The 23,964-nt window shown below is 37.3% G+C and overlaps 1 protein-coding gene across 12 annotated transcripts in view; it reads right to left on the bottom strand.

The window, feature by feature from the left end:
- MBTD1 (mbt domain containing 1) overlaps window positions 1-23,964 on the bottom strand; it is a 58,343-nt gene that overhangs the window by 5,687 nt on the left and 28,692 nt on the right. For 9 of the 12 annotated variants that reach the window (XM_087440962.1, XM_087440966.1, XM_087440964.1 and 6 more), the window contains 11 exons: window positions 18,569-18,686; window positions 16,022-16,156; window positions 15,650-15,738; window positions 15,213-15,447; window positions 14,550-14,605; window positions 14,103-14,207; window positions 9,977-10,124; window positions 8,528-8,610; window positions 7,885-8,119; window positions 7,310-7,387; window positions 3,540-3,731 (listed from right to left, as the gene is read on the bottom strand). In XM_087440962.1, the coding sequence (XP_087297088.1) occupies window positions 3,540-3,731; window positions 7,310-7,387; window positions 7,885-8,119; window positions 8,528-8,610; window positions 9,977-10,124; window positions 14,103-14,207; window positions 14,550-14,605; window positions 15,213-15,447; window positions 15,650-15,738; window positions 16,022-16,156; window positions 18,569-18,686 (1,474 nt within the window). Of the gene's footprint in view, window positions 1-486; window positions 641-3,539; window positions 3,732-7,309; window positions 7,388-7,884; window positions 8,120-8,527; window positions 8,611-9,976; window positions 10,125-14,102; window positions 14,208-14,549; window positions 14,606-15,212; window positions 15,448-15,649; window positions 15,739-16,021; window positions 16,157-18,568; window positions 18,687-23,964 lie in introns of all 12 variants that reach the window. The other 3 variants (XM_087440968.1, XM_087440969.1, XM_087440970.1) reach the window with 2 other exon arrangements.

The raw sequence follows: 23,964 nt of genomic DNA, 5'->3' as shown, positions 1-23,964 counted from the left end.
GACCTCAACTAGATGTTAAAAACTAGTCTTAATAACTATCAACCTCTCAGAGATGTGTTCAGGTTTCTTACAAAGTTATTGTTTAATCGAAATTGAGTTGGTAAAGTTTCAAATAATTTAAAGAATGGGTGATCTTGCATGCTAACGCACTCACTGGAATCTAATCCCATGGTGAGCAACGCTGACTTGCCTCTCCAACTTCTTCAGCACACACAGATCTCCTAAAGCAGAGGTCACAAACTCTGCTTTCCCCTTTGCCTGTGCCCTATGGTTCTCTCCAAATTTGATGGGATATTTTGAAACAAGCGATTTCGGATAAAAACCTGAAAAGCAGGGAGACTTGGAAACATGAGACCAGCATTCTTCAAGGGCTGTGATCAGTGGGAACAGATTGGCTGCCACACGCTTTAGCTGGGCAGCCTGCGGGCTCCGTCCGCCACACTGCTGGCCACAACTACGTACGGATATATGTACAAGGTGACTCACATTCATGCTGGCTGTGTTCCTCACTGAGGTGACCTGCCTCCTTCCTAAAGACACTGATTCCAAATAATGGCTTCTTCCATTAGGGATCTTTTCATTACAACTGGAGCGAGAGGATGCACACACAGTCGGCCCTCCATATCCGTGGGTTCCACATCTGTGGATAAGAAGGGCTGACTGTGGGATCTGAGCATCCTTGAATTTTGGTATCCAAGGGGAGTCTTGGAATCAATCCCCTGTGGATACCGAGGGATGACTGTATGTGGAATGTAAATTGGGAACTGCTCATACAGGAAAAAAATGTCAATTTATGACGAGAATTAGGACTCAGAGTATTCAGATGAGTGGTAAGCCAATTAAGTTTTCATGAAGCAGTGACTCAACAGTGTCACCATGTGGAACAACATTAAAACGGCTACATTTTTTAAGTCAAATAGTCCAGTCACAGAAAAATACTTTACGTCTTGATTTTAGTTATAAAAGATTAGTTTCAAAAATAATGGTCATTGACATCTTATTTAATAATTTAAAGAATAATCTTTTGCGAGATGCCAATTCATTTTATTTTACTTTGGTACTTGTTTTGGTAAGGGTGGTAAAAAAAATTTAATAGCCCAAAGACAAAAAAGCGAATACACTATGCCTATAATAATAGAACACAACATCAACCAGATTGTTGAAAGGTAAAGCAAACGTGACTGTGCAGTTCTTCCTTTCCTTAAAAAATTACTTAGTATAATAAAAATGCTTTTATGGAGAATGATATCGAGTATATAACAGTTATCCTTCAAATCTAACCAACATGCATTAATAGTTAAGGACATTTGTATAATACCATGAAAATAAACACATGGAAAAGAAAACAAACCCAGGTTTCATTAAAGGTGCAGTACCCACAATAAAAGGTTGATTAAAACAATATCTTGTTATAATATGATGACCAGATGGCTAAATGAATGAGAAAAGAATTGCCGTGCTTCAAGACCAAACATGTTCCATTCAAACAGATGTCGTCTTTTTCTTGGAAGGTAAGCTGGGATTCTAAAGCACATCCTGAAGCTATTTGCATTTACTGTTAACAACAAATTTCTGGATTACATTTCTACTCATGTTACAACATGGAAACAATGTTGTTAAAAAAAAGTAACTCAAGATAAAGGTGAAACATTCACTCAGATGTGGCATGTTTTAATGCAAAGTTTCACTGTTTTCATGGAACCTAAAATAAAGCCTGTCTGGCATCTTCACATTAATCATTTCTCCTTTCCAGGCCTTATTCTCAATGAATGATGGATGAAATAAAACAGATCCTGTGGCTGAATGTCACTTTCTACACAAATGCATTTTCTTGGCTCCATTTTTAAAAGCAAGTCACTTTGCTGACTCTAATCACTAACATTGCAGGAGATAAACTAACAGAAATCACAGTTTCCTAGCCAGAAGTCCATCAATAAGAAATTTCTTACTCTCTCATTAGCTAATCAAACTGTAGCTTTCAGATAGTTCAGACAGCAACACAGTCCCTACTGAGTTTCACAGAGTAAAACCACACCAAGTCCCACAACATGTACCCCCAGCTCAGAAGACTCTATAGACACTGGTGGGAGACAGAATTCATTTAGGAGGCCCTCTGGTTTCCACCCTAGAAGTCAAGTTCTGTTTTACATGAATCAGCAACCTCTCACAAACCGGGACACGCCTTCAAAATCAGTCTAATGCTTAAAGAAAATATATCTAAAATCTAATAAAAATTCAAATATATTCAGAGCTCACAATATCCATAGTTAATTACTTAGGTTAAAGAAGACCACTTCATAAATAACAAGTACAAAAAGAAAAAAAGAGACAAATAAGAAAAGAAACTGATATGCTCTTTAGATAGACTTTGAAGATTTTTCCATTAAAGAGCAGATAAACTTGGATTTGCAGTCCTAATCTATTTTTCACACAAAAAAGGTAGTATAATTTCCTCTAGATATAAGGATATCAGAGTGATCTTCAGTGAAACAGGCTGGGAAGGATCAGGATGACCTAATACACTGTTAGGGAGGCAAATCTCAAGAACATATCCTAAAATGGCCAAAATAAAAGGCTGATAACTTCAGGCGCAAAAATATTAGCACACAGAAGAATGAGAGGAAAACAGAGATAGGTAGGTACTAAGTCCCATCAGGGTTTTCATCAAACAGAAGACATTTTAAAGAACGCTGCTTAGATAAAAACAACTTAGTTTAAGAGCAACAGTTAGGATATGGCAAAATATATGTCATCAGGAAGGTACAACTCTGAAGCTAACTGATCTGTACTCAGGTCTAAAGCCCATCATGTGCGAGTGAAACTTTCTGACATCCTATGATGATATGTTTCTTCTGAGCAATTACAAAGGGCAAAACCATTTGCAGTCTTCCTTACACTCTACTAGCTTGGCCCAACCAATTAAACCCCAACGAAATGTCATTAACCTAATTAATCACTTGTATGTATATAAACATGCAAGTATGGAAATTAATTTCACTCAAATTCAACACCAAAATTATACAGGTATTGTATTTCCAAGTCCATATTATTCAACTAAGATTGTGGTAAATGTTACTATCAGAACCAAAATTAGTGGAACAAAAAACATCCTTTCTAATGAATGAGACGCTCTAGGATGCTATGAACAAGCTTCTTCTTTGGATCTGATTAATCAAATCGATGCCTAATGGCAAATTTCTCCCCCAGGTCAAGTTACAAGGAACTCTGCAATGAAAAATGTTTTATTTTTAACGAAACCACGAAATATTACAAGTTGTCTCACAATTCCATCCACCGAAATTATAGCTTTACCCTAATGTGAAGCTCAGAAGTGGTTTGTAACAAAATAAAAATCCTTCCCTGATGATTCATCTTAGTGAAGTGACTACCAAGCACTAGTGAAAATGAATTTTTTAGTTGAAAGAAAAAGAAAAATTTAACGAGCCAGCACCTGTCATGACAGACCATGCTTTGTCTCCCGCCACCCTACCCAGACCTTCACCCTCTGTAGTACCTGAGGTGCTGATGGGACTAATTACCTGTTTTGAGGCTGGGACTGAACTCTCGGCTAGTGCTGGGAGGTGGGAAGGCCTCTGGGGCTGTCTGTGCTGGAAGGGTTCGATATGGAGGAGGAGTCAACTCTTCGTCACCAGAGAAGCTCCTCCGCACCCCACCTGTCATGGGCAGGCTCGACAAACTGACAGGCTTCTTCCCAACTGGCATCTTCCTCTCTAAATATCAAGTCAAACTAAAGTAAGCTTTTACTTACATGCGTGGTAAGAAAAATGCATTATATAAATAGGAAAGGTTGTGTTGCATAGGATACTCCGAAAAGAGAACCAACTATGCAAGGTTTGTATTTCTGAAAGATAGGAGTGTATGAGTGCATGTGTGTGTGTGTGAGAGAGAGAGACGGGGGAGATTATTTCTAGTCTCTGAGAGTCTGGTAATCCTGGTTCCTGACTCTCAAATAAATTTAAAACAAAACAAAGCAAAATGAACTACAGAGAGCATTTAGTGTGGAGAAAAGAATAGCTGGCTAATTTCCTTCAAGAAAATTTTAGCTCCAGGAGGGTTGAAAATCCAATGGAAGAGAGAGAGAGTTTTAAAACCCTACTCGTAGGTAGCATTTCATTGCCTATATAAGGCGAAAAAACTGGCCTTCAGGGAGAAATCAAACAGTTTAACAAATGTATTATCTGAGTGACAGGATTTTTACTGATATGAAATGTGCTTTCCTAACTTTGGGTTTATAATCCACTCTCTCAGAAAACACTTATAATTCTTATTCTGAAAAGCATTTCTAAAATTTAAAGCGTGTTGCCTGCAAGTTGTTAAACAATCTAATGTCTTTTGAAATACCCTTCAGTTATATTTGATAAGCAAACATAAGCCTTCAAAGACTTATACAATGCTTTCACCACCAACAAAAAAAATACTCTAAACTTTGCAAATATTGAACAACTAAGCATGTTGCTTGAATCAGTTTGAAAGTTGGAGGATACTACTTATCTTTGTGACTATAAATTATATCAGTTTTCTTCCAGAGTATACAAATGACCCAGGCAAGAGCAATCAGAAATTATGCTTCACAAAATCATGACTAAAAGATAAATCTAAGTCAGACAGTATTCCCATGTAAAAAGATCTGGAAACGAAGCTACTAGCGAGTACACATTCAACTCTCAAATGCCAAGCCAAAATCACGTGTAGCAATCATTGAGACTTTTCTAATACACTACATACACTGAGAGGTAAAAATGCAAGAAGCTCCACCTCTTGAGTACTTGTAATAGCCCCTGAAGACGGTACAGAAATCAGTGCTGGTTGTCCTGTTCTAGAAATTTCTGCTCTAGAATGACTCAAACCTTGAGAAAAAAAGGCATTTGAAATTGGACAGATCACATGCACACAACAGCCTATATGATCCTGTTGGCAGAACCCTACTCTTATTTTTCAAAAGCACTAGCTATCCCTTTATAGCATGAACACAGCTCGTTACAAAACAAGCTAGAACAATGAAGCCAATCAACTATTTCTGTAAAAAATAAGCACTACCAAAGAACACACTGATAAATGATTTTAGGTACAAAAAGACCCAAGAGCTATAAGATGAAACAACAGAGCCAGAATGTAATAACCTGTAGGCAAACTTAAAAACAAATAAAAGGTTTTGTGGCCTATCTGCTATTGATATAAATCTGCACGCAATGACTTAGGTTTCTGGACCCCAAATTCTTTCTTATTTGGGTAAGTAAAGTTTTGTGGGAAAAATATCTAAAAAACTATTACCTGAATAATATATAAAAAAAATAAAAGGAGCAGATAGCACCCTTACAATGATGACTGCTGCTTCTTCAATCATGTGGCACTATAATTCCTTATCCTCAATTCCAAAACTCAAAGATTTTTGAAAACTTCAGCAACAAAACCAGACCTTACTTGGTGATACTATTTATAATCTTTATTTGGCCCATCTAACGTAAATATTTATACATATTTTGTTTCAGAAAATGCTCCAGAGTCTGCGAGGGGTGTTCCATAATATGTGCTAGACGCATCATACTTCTTTTCTGAAATCTGAAAAATTCTGAATTCCAAACACATCAGGCTCCAAAGGTTTCTAATACAGGACTGTGGGTCCACAGTTCTCTTCCTATGTCCAAAGGACAATTGAAAGACGTTAGAGATGATATCATAGAGCTATTAAAATTTTACTGTTAAAGAACATGTTACATTTATAGCAAAATTCATTTTTCCAGCTAATCTAAATTCATTTTTCCAGCTAATCCAGAAATCCGGTAATGTTAAATATCACTAAAAACTAAGGGTACTGATATTATCACCTCATTAATTTCATCTTTCTTCCCATGTCCCTAGCCCATTAATTCAAAATCATTAAACCCCATAAGCCAGAAACAAACCCTGCAAGAGTCACACTGAGGGAGGCATGTGAATTGTATACAGAATACTCAGAAATTAGTCCCAAAAAGTATATGTCATATAGCCACTGAGTAATAAAAAATGTTCTTAATTCAACATCTTGCAAAGAAAACCCTGAAATCTCAAAGTCTTGTCTAACAGAAAGTGAGAAGACCGGCTAAAGCAGCCTGTGCTATTTAACCTTACAGAAAGCTGTAATCTTTCTGTAGTGATCACGTCTGCTAAGCTTAGTTCACTGACCAAAATTCCCATGTGAATTCTCCCTAATCATTTCCAGATAAATGGGAAATCACTTTGATCTGGTCTGGCAATGCTCTCTACAGCTCTTTTAGGTGAATATCAAACCAGGCAAGCAGCTAGTAGGAAAAATAATTCTGAGCCTATAGGAGGCTTAGGCCTATAATATAACAGAGGGTGAGAGACAGGCCTGAAGGTCATCATTATTGTGACGCTGACTTGGGTTTCATGCTGGGAGGAAACTAAAGCACCACCACAGTGGCTGGTAGAAGTTTTCAAGCTCTCCACTGAAAAAAGTAAAAACAAACCACTATATTCAGAAAGGTAAGGGTATATTTAATTCTTCATGCTGCTTCAGTCTCTTGGTTGTTAATGAGACAGATTAGCACTTATTTGAACATATGGCAAGTCAGCTGGAGAAATCGATTTTAGTTTTAATCCTCAAATGTACTTTTTACTTTTAAAAATATCTTTAAATAAAAATAATCTTATCTTACAATGATATATTCCATGACAACTTTCATGAAGAGAAAAAATTGTGGCTTTCGATGGTGGGGGAAAAAAGATTTTAAAAGAATCAAATAGAGCTGTCAAGATATTTAATGTTATTTTGGCTATTAATGTCAATAATCATTCATTATAAGGTAAAATATAATATAGAAAGCATATTTAGAAAAATTTTCTTAAGCCTGACTTTGTTAGCCATCTTGAATTTCTTGTTAAGTATCAATCTAGAAAGAGAGTTTTCGTTTATAAGAAGGAGAGGGTTATTAGGCTCCAAGTCTATTGTAAGCATCAAGCATCTGCTTTTTAAATTTTTTAATAAAAAGGTTTTAAAAAAAGGATTAATTTTCAGTAGGTTTACCTATTATTTTAAGAATCATTTATAGACTATTGTTTACCATGTATGTATTAAATATTACGGTAACTGTTTTTCCTGTCAATCAAAATATAAGTGTTTCTCACCATTGAAAAGGTTTGCCTTTTATGGCATACTGCACCTTTAAGCATAATACATAACGCACAGTCATCAGCTCTCACAAGGGTTATCATTTTCTGTACAAGAATACCATGACCCCAACTGGTTAACAATTTAGGAAATGTACGTAAATGCCATGTGGTGACCCACTTTTCTTATGTCCTTTGTATTGCTGGGACTTAGCCTTTTTCTTCTGTTTTGATGAACCTGATTGGCTTTCTCTTGACGCTGAAAAACAAAAGGGAAAATTGGTACCAGATAACTGCTTACAACTCTAGACACAACTTAGATGAACTATCTTTACCAAGACCACTATGCTTATAAAAGTACATGATGCTTTGAAAACAAGGGTACTTGTTCCTGCAAAACCATACACCTCAATACGAGACAGATTCCACTATTCATTCATAAGCACTTACTATATATACCAATAAATTTTTAGCCTTTAATTTTAAACTCATTAAAATAAGTCTAGTTTAATTTGGTGAGTGCTCTTACTGTTGTGTTTCTCTAGTCATTATGTAACTGACTATTGAGTTCACACTGCCGTGGTACACATGGTCTGATTCTGGGATATTGTTGTTGAGTCTTAAGATCTTACCTGGCAACCAATCAGACATAGGTATATTCTTGTCCTGTGAGCTCACAAGATGATTTATGTGAGACAGTCCTCTGGAGAATTGCTGATTTTTACAAAAGGACACCTTTTCTGTATACCAACTTACACTGTGATGCTGGAGGCTGTAGTTGATATCCAGTTAATTGACACCACCCTACAGGATAGAGGTCAGGGGACTCACAGTCTACCCACTGATCATACTCTTCTTCCCATCCATCAAAATGTATCCTCAAGAGACGATGAATAATTCGAGTTACTGTGGCTACACATATTAATCGTGGCTCCATGAGATCTACTGCTTCTAATTTCATTCCTACACGAAATCCGTGATTTGGAACATCCTGACAAGGAGAAGCAAAACATTAACACTGGTGAAAAGAAGAATGCATACCTCCACTATCACTAAGAAAGAAAAAAAAAGAAGCAATGTAACCAAATTACCTAACTTAAACCAAAAAATACCAAATAATTCTTTAATTATTGAAACATATAAGGTGAAGCATTTAAGAACTAGTTAGGAAAGGTATTCATTTCTATTTTACTAAGATTAAAAATGAAACAAAGTTGGAAAACAAACTTCAATTCCTAGGTAAAGAAAATACTTACATTGTTTTATTACTAGATATTTGTTTATATTAATGTCCATAAAGAAATTCTAATATAAAACAAAGACATTTTGATCAACAACAATTTGCATTTGTGAAGCACCAAAAAAACTCCACGATTATTATGCCATCATTTAAATTTACCTTATTAAATAGTTTTACTGGTGCTGCAATGGAGCCAGTTTCCCTGAGGTAGTCAAACCATTTAAAAGGAAGTTTTGTATAACCTGAAAGACACAACTGGTTTAAGTAGCAGTTCATTTAAAATTAGCATATTAAAATGTAGATAAAAAAGTAACTGAGTATACACTAAAATCTCAGATTTTAGGTTATATGATAAACTTTTAACTCATGCTCTAATACTGTTGAGTGCAATAATTTCTCCATGTTATCAGGCTTTCTCCTCCTCAAGAAGACAGACACAGGTGCACCCACTTTTTTAACACAAAAGTGACTCTCCTCTCCTCTGTCCACCACAGGAACTATAGACTTTTGTTTTTTCAACTCTAGGTTTACAATAGTCTAGCATTTGACACTTTGAAGTGATATTTTTCTTTCTTTGCAAGAAAGAAAACTGGCTGGGCAAATACTATTTTTAAAGATCCATTTTAGGTTTTCCCCCTTTTCTTAAAAGGAAAACCCAAGGCTCAGATACTGAAATTAGGAAAGTCACTGGTTAAGCCATGAGAGCTATTTAAGGGTATGCCTTCTTTTAAAAAGCCACATGGTAATCTAAAGATGGAAACTTGCTTTCCCTCAAAGGCTAAAGTATTTTTTAAAAAAGCTTATGTATGCAACAGCTCATTGAGCCTATATCATCATCTCAACAGGGCTCGAGAATACCAATTCATATTATAAAATGCACAGATGCTTACGAAAAATTCTAATGTAATTTATTTTTATTTTTTTGTGAGGAAGATCAGCCTGAGCTAATATCCATGCTAATCCTCCTCTTTTTGCTGAGGAAGACCGGCTCTGAGCTAACATCTATTGCCAATCCTCCTCCTTTTTTCCTCAAATCCCCAGTAGATAGTTGTATGTCATAGTTGCACATCCTTCTAGTTGCTGTATGTGGAACGCCGCCTCAGCGTGGCCGGAGAAGCGCTGTGTCAGTGTGCGCTCATGATCTGAACCCGGGCCGCCAGTAGCAGAGCGCACGCACCTAACCGCTAAGCCACGGGGCTGGCCCCTAATGTAATTTATTAATGCTAGTTGGAATACAGTGCATTATGTTTTTATAGCATATGTTTATACATACATATAGACACAGATATTCACACAGCAAGAAATCTAGGCCTGTTAAATGTTGTAAACAGATACCATGTAAAAAGAAAACAAGGACGGGGCCGGCCCCGTGGCTTAGCGGTTAAGTGCACGAGCTCCGCTGCTGGCTGCCAGGGTTTGGATCCCAGGTGCGCACCGACGCACCGCTTGTCCAGCCATGCTGAGGCCGCGTCCCACATACAGCAACTAGAAGGATGTGCAGCTATGACATACAACTATCTACTGAGGCTTTGGGGGAAAAATAAATAAATTAAAAAAAAAAAAGAAAACAAGGATGAAAACCCATTGTATATATATTAGGATGAGTACCTCTGGGTGGAGTAAGTTCAATCATGTTAATTTCACAGAAACCAACAGGGAAAATAGAAGGGGAGGTTGCATGGTAACAGAACCAGTCAGATCCATCTGCTGCTTCTGAGCCATCGATCCCAATCATCAGGAATCCATCAGCCAGCACCTTTTAAATTAAGAGAATTCCAAGTATCTGATATTAGATACCACTATATAAAAATGATCCTTTAAATTACATGACATTCTAAAAGAAAGGAAAATCTGTTACATAAAGGTCTCTTAAAAGTGAAAAATGTTTCTTTAATTATTTTAAGTAACCGAAATTATAATGAAAAATCTATTAAATTAGTAAATTCTAGTGTGTACCAGAAACAGAAGCAGGATTACATAAGAAGCGATTTCAAAAGTCTAGGAAAAACAATGCCTTTGCCAAGGGCTAAGGCTACCTGCTGCTGTGGCATTGTGAAACTGGGCTGAGTGCTCTTTTATAACTATCTAGTCTTGGTCAGACTCTAAATCCACTCAGTATTAACTTTACTTCTTTCTTTCTGATTTATCAGAGTAGTTTTTCTAAACCTTTTCTATCTTCCTCAAGCTCCAACTTTACCTCTCTTACGCTACAGATAACCATACTCCTCCACAACAGAAACTTTGTTAGGGTCCTCACATTCCTTCCTTCGCACCTCCGATTGTTGCAGGAAGCAGCCCTTTCCCTGACCCCCACCCCAAGACAAACTTCTCCATCTTGTCCTATTACCACTGGTACCTTGCTTCAAAAACACCATCTCTTATACTTTAATGTCTCCCAATTTCTATTACATTAACAATACTTAAAAGTATTTTACTTGAAACAGTTCACATTTACAGAAAGGGCACAAGAACAGTACAATGAACTCCTATATATGCTTCACCCAGAGACCCAATGCAAGTTATATACTACGTAACTCCTTGTAGTCTGATTTCTGTCCCTACCCTAGTCAACTGCTAAATTTGCTAATGACCTCCTAGTTTGTCAAAGCCAGTGTCTGTCTTTCAATACTTATCCCCTTCAAACTTTGGCTTCCCTGAAGTATCTGATATCTGTTGACTATTCTTAACTTTTTGAAACATTTTCTCCCAGACTCTCATTACCTTCCAGTTTTCACTTGTCTGATCATTCTTTCCACATTTTTTTTGGTGGCTGCCTTTTCACTTCCAACCCTTAACTTTCTGATTTTAACCTTTTTCTATCTGGTGATGTCATCCACCCAGTGCTTCAATAATCAATCCTACGCCAACAATTCCTCAGGTTTTATCACGAGTTTGTCTCCCTTCCAGTGTCTCAGTCCTGCATTTTACCTGCAGGCTGAACATATTCTCTGAGACTTAGTACAGGGCATCAAACCAACAACTTCTCTTACTCCTTTCAAAGGTAACCCACCACCGGGTCCCACAACTCCCCCTAAACATCCAGTCCCTTGATCCCTGCCATTAACTCTGTCTCCACTATCTTGCTTAATACCATTTCTTTCAGCCTTCCTCTATGGACGTCTCCCTCTGACACAGGTAAACCTTCCTTTGGTATGACCTTTGTTCACTCCAGAAACCTTTACCAACTTATCTTGTTCACTCAAGACAGCTCAGATGGCCTGACCAAGCATTCAAAGCCTGCACTACCCGTTCCATATTATCTTTTTTTGGTGAGGAAGATTGTCCCTGAGCTAACATCTGTGCCGATCTTCCTCTATTTTGTATACAGGATGTCGCCACAGCATGGCTTTATGAGCAGTGTAGGTCCAAACCTGTGAACCCCGGGCTGCCGAAACAGAGCCTGTGAACTTAACCACTACGCCACTGGGCTGGCCCCCACATTATCTTTTAGTCTCTGCCTCCAAGTTCCTCTCTCCTAGTTATTTCTACTCTATTGGATATGTATAATAACTTTCTCTTCAAGCTTAACAGCTTTGCCTAAGACCTCTGGAAAGGACTACCCCCACTCACATGGGATTGCCTTCTCCCTTTTTAAAAACAGCTGACTGGACAAGGGTACCTAAACTTCAGAGGACCAAGCCAAAGACTAGGCTTAGCTATTTAGATTTTCTCTCAGTAATTAGAATTAACAGACACAGAGACTGTCGTCAAGCCATGGGTCAGAGCTGGAACTGAAAGGCTGTGATACAGAGTAGGGCTAGGGCCTACCATGTGCAGACTGAGTGAGCAGGACACCAATTCAGAAGGAGGCAAAGAAAAGTGGCATAGACTCAGAGCAGAGTAGAGATGGGACAAAGAGGCCTCTGAGAGGTAGAGAGAATAACACTGGGTTTATGCCTTTCCCATTCTCATCTCTGTGTCCTCGCATGTCTGTGAGACTTGTGTAACCGTCCTAGAGCTAACTTGGACGTTATACTTTCTGTTATAACGTTCCTTATAAAGAGAAAGCCTTGCCCAGAATATTCAATGCAACTGGTCTGATGTGTACCGTGTGTCAACTACTCGCCATTTCCTAAATATGGCCTGTACTTTCCTATCTTGATGCTTTTGTGCACATTCTCTTCCCACGGCACAGTTTCCTCCCGCATCTCTGTGGACCTCGTTCTTCCCATCCTTCGAGATGAAGTTTTCAAATGTTCTGTCTTCTATCAAGCTTTCCCTGACTCCTCTGAGAAGATGTGATCTCTCCTTTATTTGAACTCCAACAGTACTCTGTACCATTCTTAAGTCATAGTCTATCTTGTATTAAACGTTATTTTTATACGTCTTACCTTGCTCTACAAGACTGTAAGCTTTTTAGAGTCCAAACGAACCTAGCACACTAAGTATTAACTGAGTATTTTCTGAATGAAGCCTGACACTCTACTCACTGGACACTTCATTTTCATTGCACAGAACATAGCATGGTATAAGGGTACCCGTTCTCAAACCCAGCTGATTTTTGGAATCACCTCAAGAACTTTTTTTTAAACAAATATAGCTTTCTGGGCAATATTTCTTGTGATTCTGATAGAGTAGGTCTGGAGTAGGTCATGGAAATCTGTGTTACAGGGCACCAGGTGGTTCTGATCACTAGCCAGGTAAAGAGGAAGACAAGAGTTCGGAGCTAGTCTTATCTAACAGTAAGACCTTGAACACGGGTGCTGGGACATGGCAGCCATCATAACTGTTTTAAATTGTTTGGGCTTAAGGTTTTAAACTGTGTTGAAATGAAAATTACAATTTAAGTTACACCTTTGTGTAAGCAGGTTCTAGATCAGTGGTTCTTAACCATGGAAGTACTTGAGAATCACCCAGACACTCAAAAGAACATCAACGCTAGGGCCCCAATCCAGAGGGATTAAATCAGAATGAGGGGGCAACAGGCCTGGTCACCAGCATTGTTTTAAGTTCCTCAAGGGATTCTGTCGCCTACTGAGAACTGAGAACCACTCTTCTAGATCTTTTCAGAAAAGCAGTTTCAGAAGAGAGGAAAAAGAGAAAAGAATAAAGTACTACCAAAAGAAAGAAAAAGGCACAAAGAGAAACACAGGAAACTGAAGATAAACTTGGCCTTGTGACAATTCTCTGTTGGACTAGCTTTGCGTAGGAAGTAACTTAAACATTCTTCCTCTAACTTAGGATATACTTCCATAAATAAAGGGAGCAGACTCAAGATGACAATCTGGACAATAAACTATAGAAAAAGAGAACCTGTGATAAGAGATTTCAAATGCTTTATTGTTATTATTTTACTTATTTTTTTTATTATTATTATTTTAAACTTTTTTTTTTTTTTGTGGTGAGAAAGATTAGCCCTGAGCTAACATCTGTTGCCAACTCTCCTCTTTTTGCTGAGGAAGATGGCCCTGGGCTAACATTTGTGCCCATCTTCCTCTACTTTTTTATATGTGGGACGCCTGCCACAGCATGGCCCGATAAGTGGTGCGTAGGTCTGAGCCTGGGATCCGAACCAGTGAACCTCTTGGTTGCCAAAGCAGCATGTGCGAACTTAACCACTATGCCACCAGGCCGGCATCTCAAATTTATTTTGAAATTATTAGTAACCTTCTCCCCAGTGAAGATCCAGATATACACATTATATGTCAAAATGAATGTTGGGGCCTCTTTCTCCTAATACCTTAAACCTAGTTCCTATAACTGCATTTCTATACTTTAAAACCTATTCTCTTACCTTTCTAATGGTCGCGACACATATTGTAGAAAGATTTAATGGGTCTATAGCTTCTAATTTCATTCCTTCCTTGAACCATTCCCCACTCTGGTCTACTTCTTTTACCTAAAGAATTACATGAAAGCACATCAACTGTTACAAATGTTATCATTTTAATAATTAAAATATTACCAATTTGAAAAGGTTTACCAGATGAAAATACCAAATGCCTTCTCCTTCCTACCTAGTATTATAACTCAAACTTCCATTAGGGAATAGAGAGAATGCAGGCAAATAGACAGAATTTAAGAATAATTATAATCAATAGTTGTGACACCTATGGATTACAAAGTCTTAATTCTTTTAAGTGAACATATGTAATTGTGATTCTCATAATTTTAGGAAAAAAACCCACAACCCTCTTTCAAACCTAATTTACAAATGAGGGTTCTTATAAAAACTTCTTACCTTAGCAAATAAATGTGGTGGTGTATCAAAATGTCCATCCTGTTTCTTTGTAATATCTACAAGGAAAAGTTACACACTAATCTGTCAGCATTTGTGAGAAGACCAAAAACCACGTTTCTTTGAAGGCTTCAAACTCACAAGGTATGTATACTGTAAAACATGGCAAAAATACATGCCTTGTACATTTATGGTGAATAATAGTCTTTAATAGTCTTTCTCTCTTCAGAGTACATGTGCTATTAAATATATTCAGCCAATGAAAATGCTGGTAATTAGGGAATACAACTTTAGAAGTATGTTTTTGTGTGTTTAGTATTAAGTCTAACCACATTTCATCTTGCTATTTTGATGAAAACTGAATGGAAAGGGAAAGGTTATCTTTAGATCTTTCAAATGGGCTGGATAAGAAAAGTATAAGAAAACAAACGAAGTTGTGAACAAAAGTGCATTATTTTTTAATTGAGAACAAGTGGAAGGAATATAAAGGAATTAGTCAGGACACTAACATTCTAGCGTGAACCTTCCCTAATTAAAGTAGAACAAGCAGCCCAGACAGCTGGGATGCTCTTTTTGATCTATGCTATTCCGTAAAGAAAAAGAGCCAAGTCGTACACTTCAGTCCCAATGACACTTTCAACAGGAGTTCCTGTGACAGGTGCTTACCAGATCTTTTGAATCGATGGCCTATGCTTCGAGACCAACCAATATGATGGATTAATGGACTGTGCATATGGCACCAGAAGTCATCTGTTCTATCTTCACTCTCTTCATACACTAGTCTTAATCTTCCTCCGATTACACTTTCCACCACTGCCACTCGGGTTCGACACAAATGCCTCTTGTCAACCACTTCTACTCTCATGCAAGGTTTGAAAGGATACTGCATACTCTCTGAAACCTTGTAACAAAAGCAGACAAAAACTGTTCGGAATTCACAACAAAGGTCTACAAATCATTTTAATATTGTACTATTAAAAATACTGAGTACACTCGACATTTGACAGAGGTCATCTGGCTCACTAAATTAAGAATGCTGAAGTCACTCCTTTCTTTAGAGCTCTCATTTAACACTTCAGTCCTGTCTAAGGTCCTGTCTTTACCTTTTGTGAGAAATCGGGAGGAAGTGTTTTGGCACCAGTAAGTCGTTTCACTAGAAAAGCTTTCCAGTTTGTATACTTATGCTGAATAGCTAAAACAAAAGAAATAACCAGTTACACTTTAGCAAAGAGTAGCACTGCTTCATCAACTATTTGCTAAAAAAAAACAGTAACAAATCTCCCTGCAATTTAGAGCATTAATTTTCTGAAGAAGAGCAACAAGAACAAAGAAAACAAGTATGTCTTGCCAACAAATAAGTTATTTGAAACCAAAATATAGTATTTTATTTCTATATCACCTTAATGTTACTATGTGTGAAACTGCACTAAAGTACATATAATTTAAATTATAGTAAGGGTAAATAAGCCACTTACTTCTAGGAGGGACAAGAGGTTTTCCACTGGCTGCACACCAACCAACTGGATGGATATCAGAACCACATATATTGCACCAGAAGTCCAGACTAGAGTCATTTTCAAATCCTTCATATCTTAAAAGGGCATTGTAACCTGAAACCAACAAAGCAATCACCATATAATAAGAAAATGAAGAGAAATAAAACAGGATGTAGCTGCTGGTAGTTGTTGTCACATGTCTGTGCATCTGCAATGGAATCACATGCAGGCTTGTTCACAGACAGATGGCTGGGCCCCACCCGAGATTCTGATTTAGTAGGTCTTGGCTGAGTCTGAGAATCTGCATTTCTAACAAGTTCCCAGGTGATGCTGCTGCTACTGGTGTATGGGTCAAACTTTCTGAGAACCATTTGTACAACGCAAACTGGTTTAACTGTATTCAGAGCATGGCTTCCTCCTTTGAATATATTTCAATTTTATCCACAGTTTCTTAAATTCTAGAAAAGAAATTCTCAGTGAAAACAGGGGTGGGAAAGTTCTACTAGAATATAGTTTTGAAAATAAAAGCAAGAAGATTGTGGTAAATTAGTAAAAACTTGTCAAGTCACAGAACCCCAGTTAAGGTACATTTCAAAGAAATTGCTTTATCCAGCTGACTAGATGACCAATTACTCTTGGAGAATTGGGATGCGGCTCCTTCAAGAGTCTAAATTTTTCTGTTTACTTGGAAATAAGATTTGGAAATGCTAGGTAAAAAAGTTTAATAAATACAAATAAAAGTATGTGAAATCACTTAAAAACTACGTGTACTAAGCAAACAGAAAGCCTTATTTCCTAGAAAGAACAAAAAGTATGTGATGTACCCTGTTTATAAATTTAATAAACCTTATGTTGATAATAGACTGAGGTTTAATTTAAGGCGTTTAGTGGAATAAAAAAGGCCCAATAAACTTGTATTTCAGGCCGGGAGCTAAGTTCAGTCAACATTTTCATGTGTTAATATCTATAATGACAATTTATAGCATTAAACCTTTAGTTTTAAAAATTCAATAATTCACAGAACAATTCATGAGTTTGGCTGTTGCTGAGCTCTAGTTCATGATTAACATCAGGCTCACTTCTAAAATGTCATTGAAATGGCTAAAATAAGACACATGATGCAATTAGATGAGACAAACAAAATCAGAGATGGGAGGTAAAAATTCTTGGATATTAAATACATTCATCTTTAGAGCTATTTAAATGTAACTGACTTAAACATCTAGGACAGAGATAACATATTGCTGTTTCAAATTATGGTGTAGGGAATAACATAAGCATTTAGAGATGCTTATTAAAGCTGGGGAAATGTTTCATGGAAAAGGTGGGAATTGAATTGGGTAATACATTGAGTACAGAGCATGGGACACTTGTGAGAGTGAGCAAAGGCACAGAGGTGACAAAGAACATGCTGTATTAGGGAGGAGGAGACTAGTCGCATTAGAACAGATTATTTACGTTGGGGAGCAACAAAAATTTGGTCAGTGGTATATGGTGCAACTCATCAATAGCTGTAAATGCTGACCATCTCAATCCTCTAAGGACAAAGAAGCCATTAAAGACGCTTGAGCAGAAAAACAGGATTAAGATCATTTTTAGCTAAATTAAGTCTATCAGCAGTACATGCAGGGTGTTTTGGGGAGAACGCTGGAGGTAAGACTAGAAAAAGTAGTATGAGTAAGACACTTCTTCCAGTAATCGAAGGACAACTTTTCTGATCTGAGTGGCTGCCCCTCCTCTAAAGCACTACAGCATCCGACCACACTACTCACTGAGCACTTGCCATAAAGGTATTCAACATTTGGCAGATGTGAGCTCGCTGAAAAAGAACAAGTCTTATACTTCTGCACATCACCTACCCATGGTGTCTAACACAGCAGGTACCTAACACACTTATTTCATGAGCAATAAGGAAATAAGGACTAGAGAACATGGAAACACGGGAATGAAGAAAAAGCAAGAACCCAAGATATCTGAAATCACCAACCCTAGTTTACTTGCGGTATTATGGACCCTATCACTCTTTTTAGTACCTCAACTTTTTGTTACTTTTCAAAGTATTTTCCTATACCAGGGGTTGGCAAACTATATTATGGCCCAAGGATCTGGCCTACTGCCTGATGTTTTTTACAGTCTGCCATCTAAAGATGGTTTTTACATTTTTAAATGGTTGAAAAAAAATCAAAAGAAGAATATTCCATGATGCATGACAATTATATGAAATTCAAATTTCAGTGCTCATAAATAAAGTTTTACTAGAACACAGTCATGCTTATTCATTTATGTATTGCTATGGCTGCTTTCAGGCCACAGTGGTCGAGTTGAAAAGTTGTGACCGAGACTATATTGCCCAAAAGCTGAAAATCTTTACTGTCTGGCTTTTTACAGAAAAAAATTTGCCAACCTCCGCCCTATTATCATATTTATTATTTATTTGGCAACACTTGCAAAATTCACACATATGCTTTCCTGGAAGTTACAAATATAATCAGCATTTTCTAGCAAATTATCATGCGTGCTGTTCACCTGCTAATTTTACAATTCCAGCAATCCAGAAGACTTTGGTAGGTAGGCTGCAGTCTGTATTGGGAACTTCTACTCTCACATTTTCTGAGATATCACCCCAGCAGGTCCCCATAGGCGCCTGTCATATAAAAATTATTAAATTATCATCATATTAACATAAAGCCTAAAACATATCATTCAAAATTAAACATTACCATCAATAATGGAAATATTAAACTAAAAACGGCATTTAATTCACTCATTTTTCTCTAAAAATATAATTGTTATTCCTCTTTTCACAGAATTCTATTTGGGAAAAACCAGTGTCAGGGTCAAGCTCAAGATGCAGAGAATTCATATATCAGAACAGATCATTGTTGGCTTCAAAATTCAATACTGTCCTAATACAAGAATTGAACAGCAATTTTTGCAAATGCTGAATCACAAACTTGATAGTAGATTTCACAGGATAAAGCTGACTTAAGAAATTCATGATTTTTAATATGCACTGAAAGAATGTACTTTTACTGTAATCTCTAATCTTTACTCTCTAATTAAAACAGCTGGCCAAAAAGCAGAAAGAAAAATAATTCCAATCAGCAATGTGGTTTCCAATAAAATAGGACAAACAAAACTTAGCTATCTATATTTTCAACTTAAGTTAAATCCATAGACTAGAAATACAGTCTGTTAAAACAACATGTGGCAAAAGCACTGGATCAAGTTATTTATTCATTCATTTATTTATTTATTTTTTTTGTGAGGAAGATCAGCCCTGACCTAACATCCAATGCCAATTCTCCTCTTTTTGCTGAGGAAGATTGGCCCTGGGCTAACATCCGTGCCCATCTTCCTCTACTTTACACAGGATGCCGCCACAGCATGGCTTGACAAGTGGTGCGTTGGTCTACGCCCAGGATCCAAACCTGCGAACCCCGGGGCCGCCAGAAGTGGAGCGTGCGAACTTAACCACTACGCCATCAGGCCAGCCCCAGGATAAAGTTATTTAAAGGGTGGGTTGAAGAGTCTTTGGAGACATGTACCATGGTAAATTGTTAAATAATTTATTATTTCTAAATTTCTCATGCAGGAATTACTGTAACCAAAGAGAAAACTTTCAGTGTTAGAACTGGTAATCACTAGCCTCCACACCAAATGGTTAAGATGGGATTAAACGAATACCACAAAGGGATTTTTCAAAATCTAACATACGTTCCCAAATTACAATTTCCGTTACATTTTAATCCTTAAAACTTGAGGCCATTTACAATTATTTGGAGTTTATGCAATGGTTAATTAAATCAAATAAATGAATTTAGGAATATAAATGCTGATGACACCAAAGAGTCTCTGTGGCCCTTGATAATTTGGCTGCTCATTAAATACAATTCAGAAGCTTGATCATAGAGAAAAGGATTAGGTGAGGTTATAAAAGAGCTGATACTACGGACAAATTAGGAAAAGACAAAATAGCTTCAAAGCTCAAAGATGAGCAAACAGAGACATCTAAGAGTTACATGAACCAGCCAATTTGAACACTGGGCAAATGTCTTCCATGCAAAGCCTCTCATACTTTGGTGAATGCTAACCAACAGGAGGGTTAACCTAAAACAGTACTCAACCCCTATCCTCTTGATAGTTTATGGAATTTCTGAAGGAGAGGAAGAAAATGTCAAATAATATTGAACTAGGATAAGTCTTGAAATCAAAGACAGAATCAATTTATGGCTATTGCTTTAACTAGCAAGCAATGAATATACTTCAAATAACTTGGAGATAGTGGCCTATCTCAACTATTTGTGATCCTGGAAGGGTACACATAACTATCTCCCTGAGCTGCGCAAAAAGTAACACATCCATTATGACTATCTCTTTCTGCTTTTCTTGAATTGAAAGATTGGACTCTTCAGGTTCTGCTATCTCCCCCTATATCATTCTAGACTGTAAGGCCATCCCTATTGCCAGCAGATCTGATCAGAAAAGGACAGGCTGGAAGGAAGATAGGTAACACAGATTAAGTTAACATATATTTACACAAATTAGAGCAGAGAGATGCAGTTAAATGTATGCATTAAATTAAGGTAGAGTATCCATCCTTCTTTGGCTGCCAAATCTTGTGGAATGGGTTTATTTTTTGTTGAGAAGTGGCATGGTTATGCTGACAAGTTGGGGGTTAGGTTGGCATACTGCTAAGTGAATTTGGCATAAAGGACTCCCTTATGAGCTAAGATACGACAATGTCATACTGACTTTTTAAAAAAAGCTTTAATAATTGTTTGGAGAAAATAACTTTTAGTCACGTTTTATTAAAGAAAATAAAGTATCAATATGCTCACTTAAAAAATATAGTTAATGTTGCCTTTAGTGGGGGATATTATGTATTGGTCCCTGCAGTCTGGATTGGTATAGGAGAAAGTAGCAGAAAGTGACATTTGTTCTTGCCTGTAAGGTTGTGGTTCTGCTAGGCCCTCTTAAACCAATCCATATGGTTCACTCTAAGAAAAAAAAAATGAAGAAACAAAAACAACAACAAAAAAGAGCACCAAAGTCGTTGCATAGTATGTGCTCAATGTGTTGAAATAATAAGGTAATTTCATAGATATATCTGAGCTTTTGTTTAAAATGAATATTCTTAAAGTGTGGAAGACTAAATGACCCAGGGCTTGACAGCCATCTTCATCCAAGTCATCTGTCTTCTCTTGCTGGCAGGAGGGACACCTCTGAAAGTCTGGATTGGCATAGCATGAACTAGCAGAACCATAATTTACAGGTAACAACAAATTTACCTTCCAGACTCAGGACGAGAGGTCCACCTCAGGCTCCTCCCAAACCAGGAAGATCTGCTTCACCACTTCCTGCTGCAGGGCCACTCGTGAGGGCTATCTTGCAGGCTCTCCTTCCCTGCAAGGTAAGCTGTCATCAGGTCCTGCAGGACATGGCCAAATCCAAGTGCTGAGGGCTCCCCAGCACAAACGTGTGATAACTTCCACCTGACTGTCCGTCTGTAAGAAGATAACTGGGTGGGAAGTCTTATTTTCTGCACTTCAAGAACATTCCCAGATAGTGCAATAGCCCAGATGGCTAGTATTTAATCTCTCAGAAGGCTGATACTCTGCACTTATGATGCTTTATGGCAGAAACACAAATTTCTCTCCACAGAGCTGCCAACCTATAACTTTCAAGAACCACCCACAATCTTCAATATTAACAAAGAGTTTAAGCGGGCAGACGTTAGCCCTGAAGTTACACACGGGTAATCTAGAAAGAACTGATCCCAATAACGATATGGCAAATGTACAAAAAGCCACCATTAAAATACCTTACGACTAACAGGCATGTGGTTACTAAAGTGCATCTACTAGAGAAAGATGAAATATTATTTTGCCAAAAAGGCGAGAAAACATTACAAGAAATTAATTAGAAAGAAATTAGAATTCCTAAATACTACTTGCTGGAATTGGGAGGAAGTAGAAACAAGAAAAAAAATTGTTCCCTCTTTCTCCAGAAAGTCCACTCATCTTTTGACTTGATACCAGAATCTACTTTCTGAGGTGGTGGCAACAGGGAGATGAGGAGTGCAAGGAGAGTATAAAAGGAAAAGGGGATGCTTGGGGTGGAAGTAAGATTAAGAATGAGGGAATGCTATGAGTACGTAAAAAGAGATACGAAGCAGTGAATGCTAATTTGAAAGGCATAAAACAGTCCATCGTTTTTTAAACCATATTAAATCAATATTAAGAAATGGGAGTTCCCAATAGAAAAACAAGAACCACTTTAGAAAACTAAAATTAAAAAAAAAAAATCTAGATTATTTAGGCTTTCTTTGAAACATAAAAAACAAACAGATGATTTTTATTATATGAGTCCACTGCTTTCCTGCAAAAAATCTATTTCATGCCAATACTCACAACAGCTAACTCAGAGCACTCATAAATGCCAGAAACTAATTTAAGTTTTATCTCCATTAGAAAGAAATTCTGCAAACTAGGACAACATATTGAAGATTCTAACTTTAGTTACAATGAACACAAAGTCATATTTATTCTTAACTTTCAATGGAGTCATGTATATGTGTAGCCAAGGCTACGGGCAAAAACAGAAAATAATTTTACTTGCAAGAGATTCTTTTACTAATAAACATACACCTGAGAGATGGATTACGAGTTTAATACTATAAAGAGAAACTATCATTACTGTATATACACAGACAAAAAGGCTTTTGTTTTTCTCCTAAAAATCCAAAAACATACTTGTGATACTTGTTGCAAAGAAATATGGTTAACCTTATCCCCTCAACACAGCGGGCATACAGGTCAGGCACCAAAGAGAGGACCAGAACATATCACGTAAGTAGTATCAGGTATATTTGTGGAGGCAGGACGAAAGAATACAGTAAACTCAGCTTGAAGTTATGGCATACATATATACAAAGGACCATTTTTAAAATACAAAACTACAACTATTCCCAAGGGAGAAAAAGTAGGATGATTATATTTCTGGTCTTAGCAATGACGGTATCAACAAGACACAAGAGTACCCAACAAAAGAAGTCTGAAGTCTATACATACATGACTGGAGGAATATGATTGCAGCTTTTGTATGTTTCATGTACATTTAATATTAGCACATTTTGGCCTGTGCTGTAATGCCTAGGAAAAACGTTTTACTTGATTTTATAAGGCAAATGATGGGAAATAGGAGTTCTTCAATTTAAAAGACTACAGTCTTTAAAAAAAATAAATAAAGAGTGCTTTAAAGTAGGGCCGGCCCCGTGGCTTAGTGGTTAAGTGCGTGCGCTCCGCTGCTGGTGGCCCAGGTTCGGATCCTGGGCGCGCACCGATGCACTGCTTCTCCAGTCATGCTGAGGCCGCGTCCCACATACAGCCAACTAGAAGGATGTGCAACTACGACATACAACTATCTACTGGGGCTTTGGGGGAAAAATAAATAAATAAAATTAAAACAAAGAAACAAACAAAAAAAAGAGTGCTTTAAAGCTAAATGTCCTGCATACACACAGATTAACTGGAGGCTCCCTTGGGTTCAACCATATCACTAACAGAAGAAAATCATCTGTGAATTTCATTCATGTTACAGTGTACCTAATTAGCATATGGCACTGCAGTAGTATTTTGCAGATTCTTTCATAGTTATGGATACTGTTTTTAGGGACTGTGAAATAATAGAAAATATATATATTGGTCTCTGTCCCTGGTTCCTGACACAGAGCTCTTAAAACCTTTGTAATTTCCTAACTCATAAGAGCACTAGGAGCATCTTTTATTCTCATATTTGGTCTTCGACCTTGATTCGTGATAGAGCTCCTAAATCCTCTGGAATTTCTTGGGTGACAGGAGTGTCTTTTGCTCTAATGAGGTGACTCTTGGTATACAGCTTCAGGATGGGAGCTGGTCACC

Source organism: Ceratotherium simum, chromosome 16 (assembly GCF_057802395.1).
Source record: "Ceratotherium simum simum isolate JZ-2026a chromosome 16, ASM5780239v1, whole genome shotgun sequence".
Classification (NCBI taxonomy): Eukaryota; Metazoa; Chordata; class Mammalia; order Perissodactyla; family Rhinocerotidae; genus Ceratotherium; species Ceratotherium simum.
This window is presented reverse-complemented; position numbering and strand designations above follow the sequence as displayed.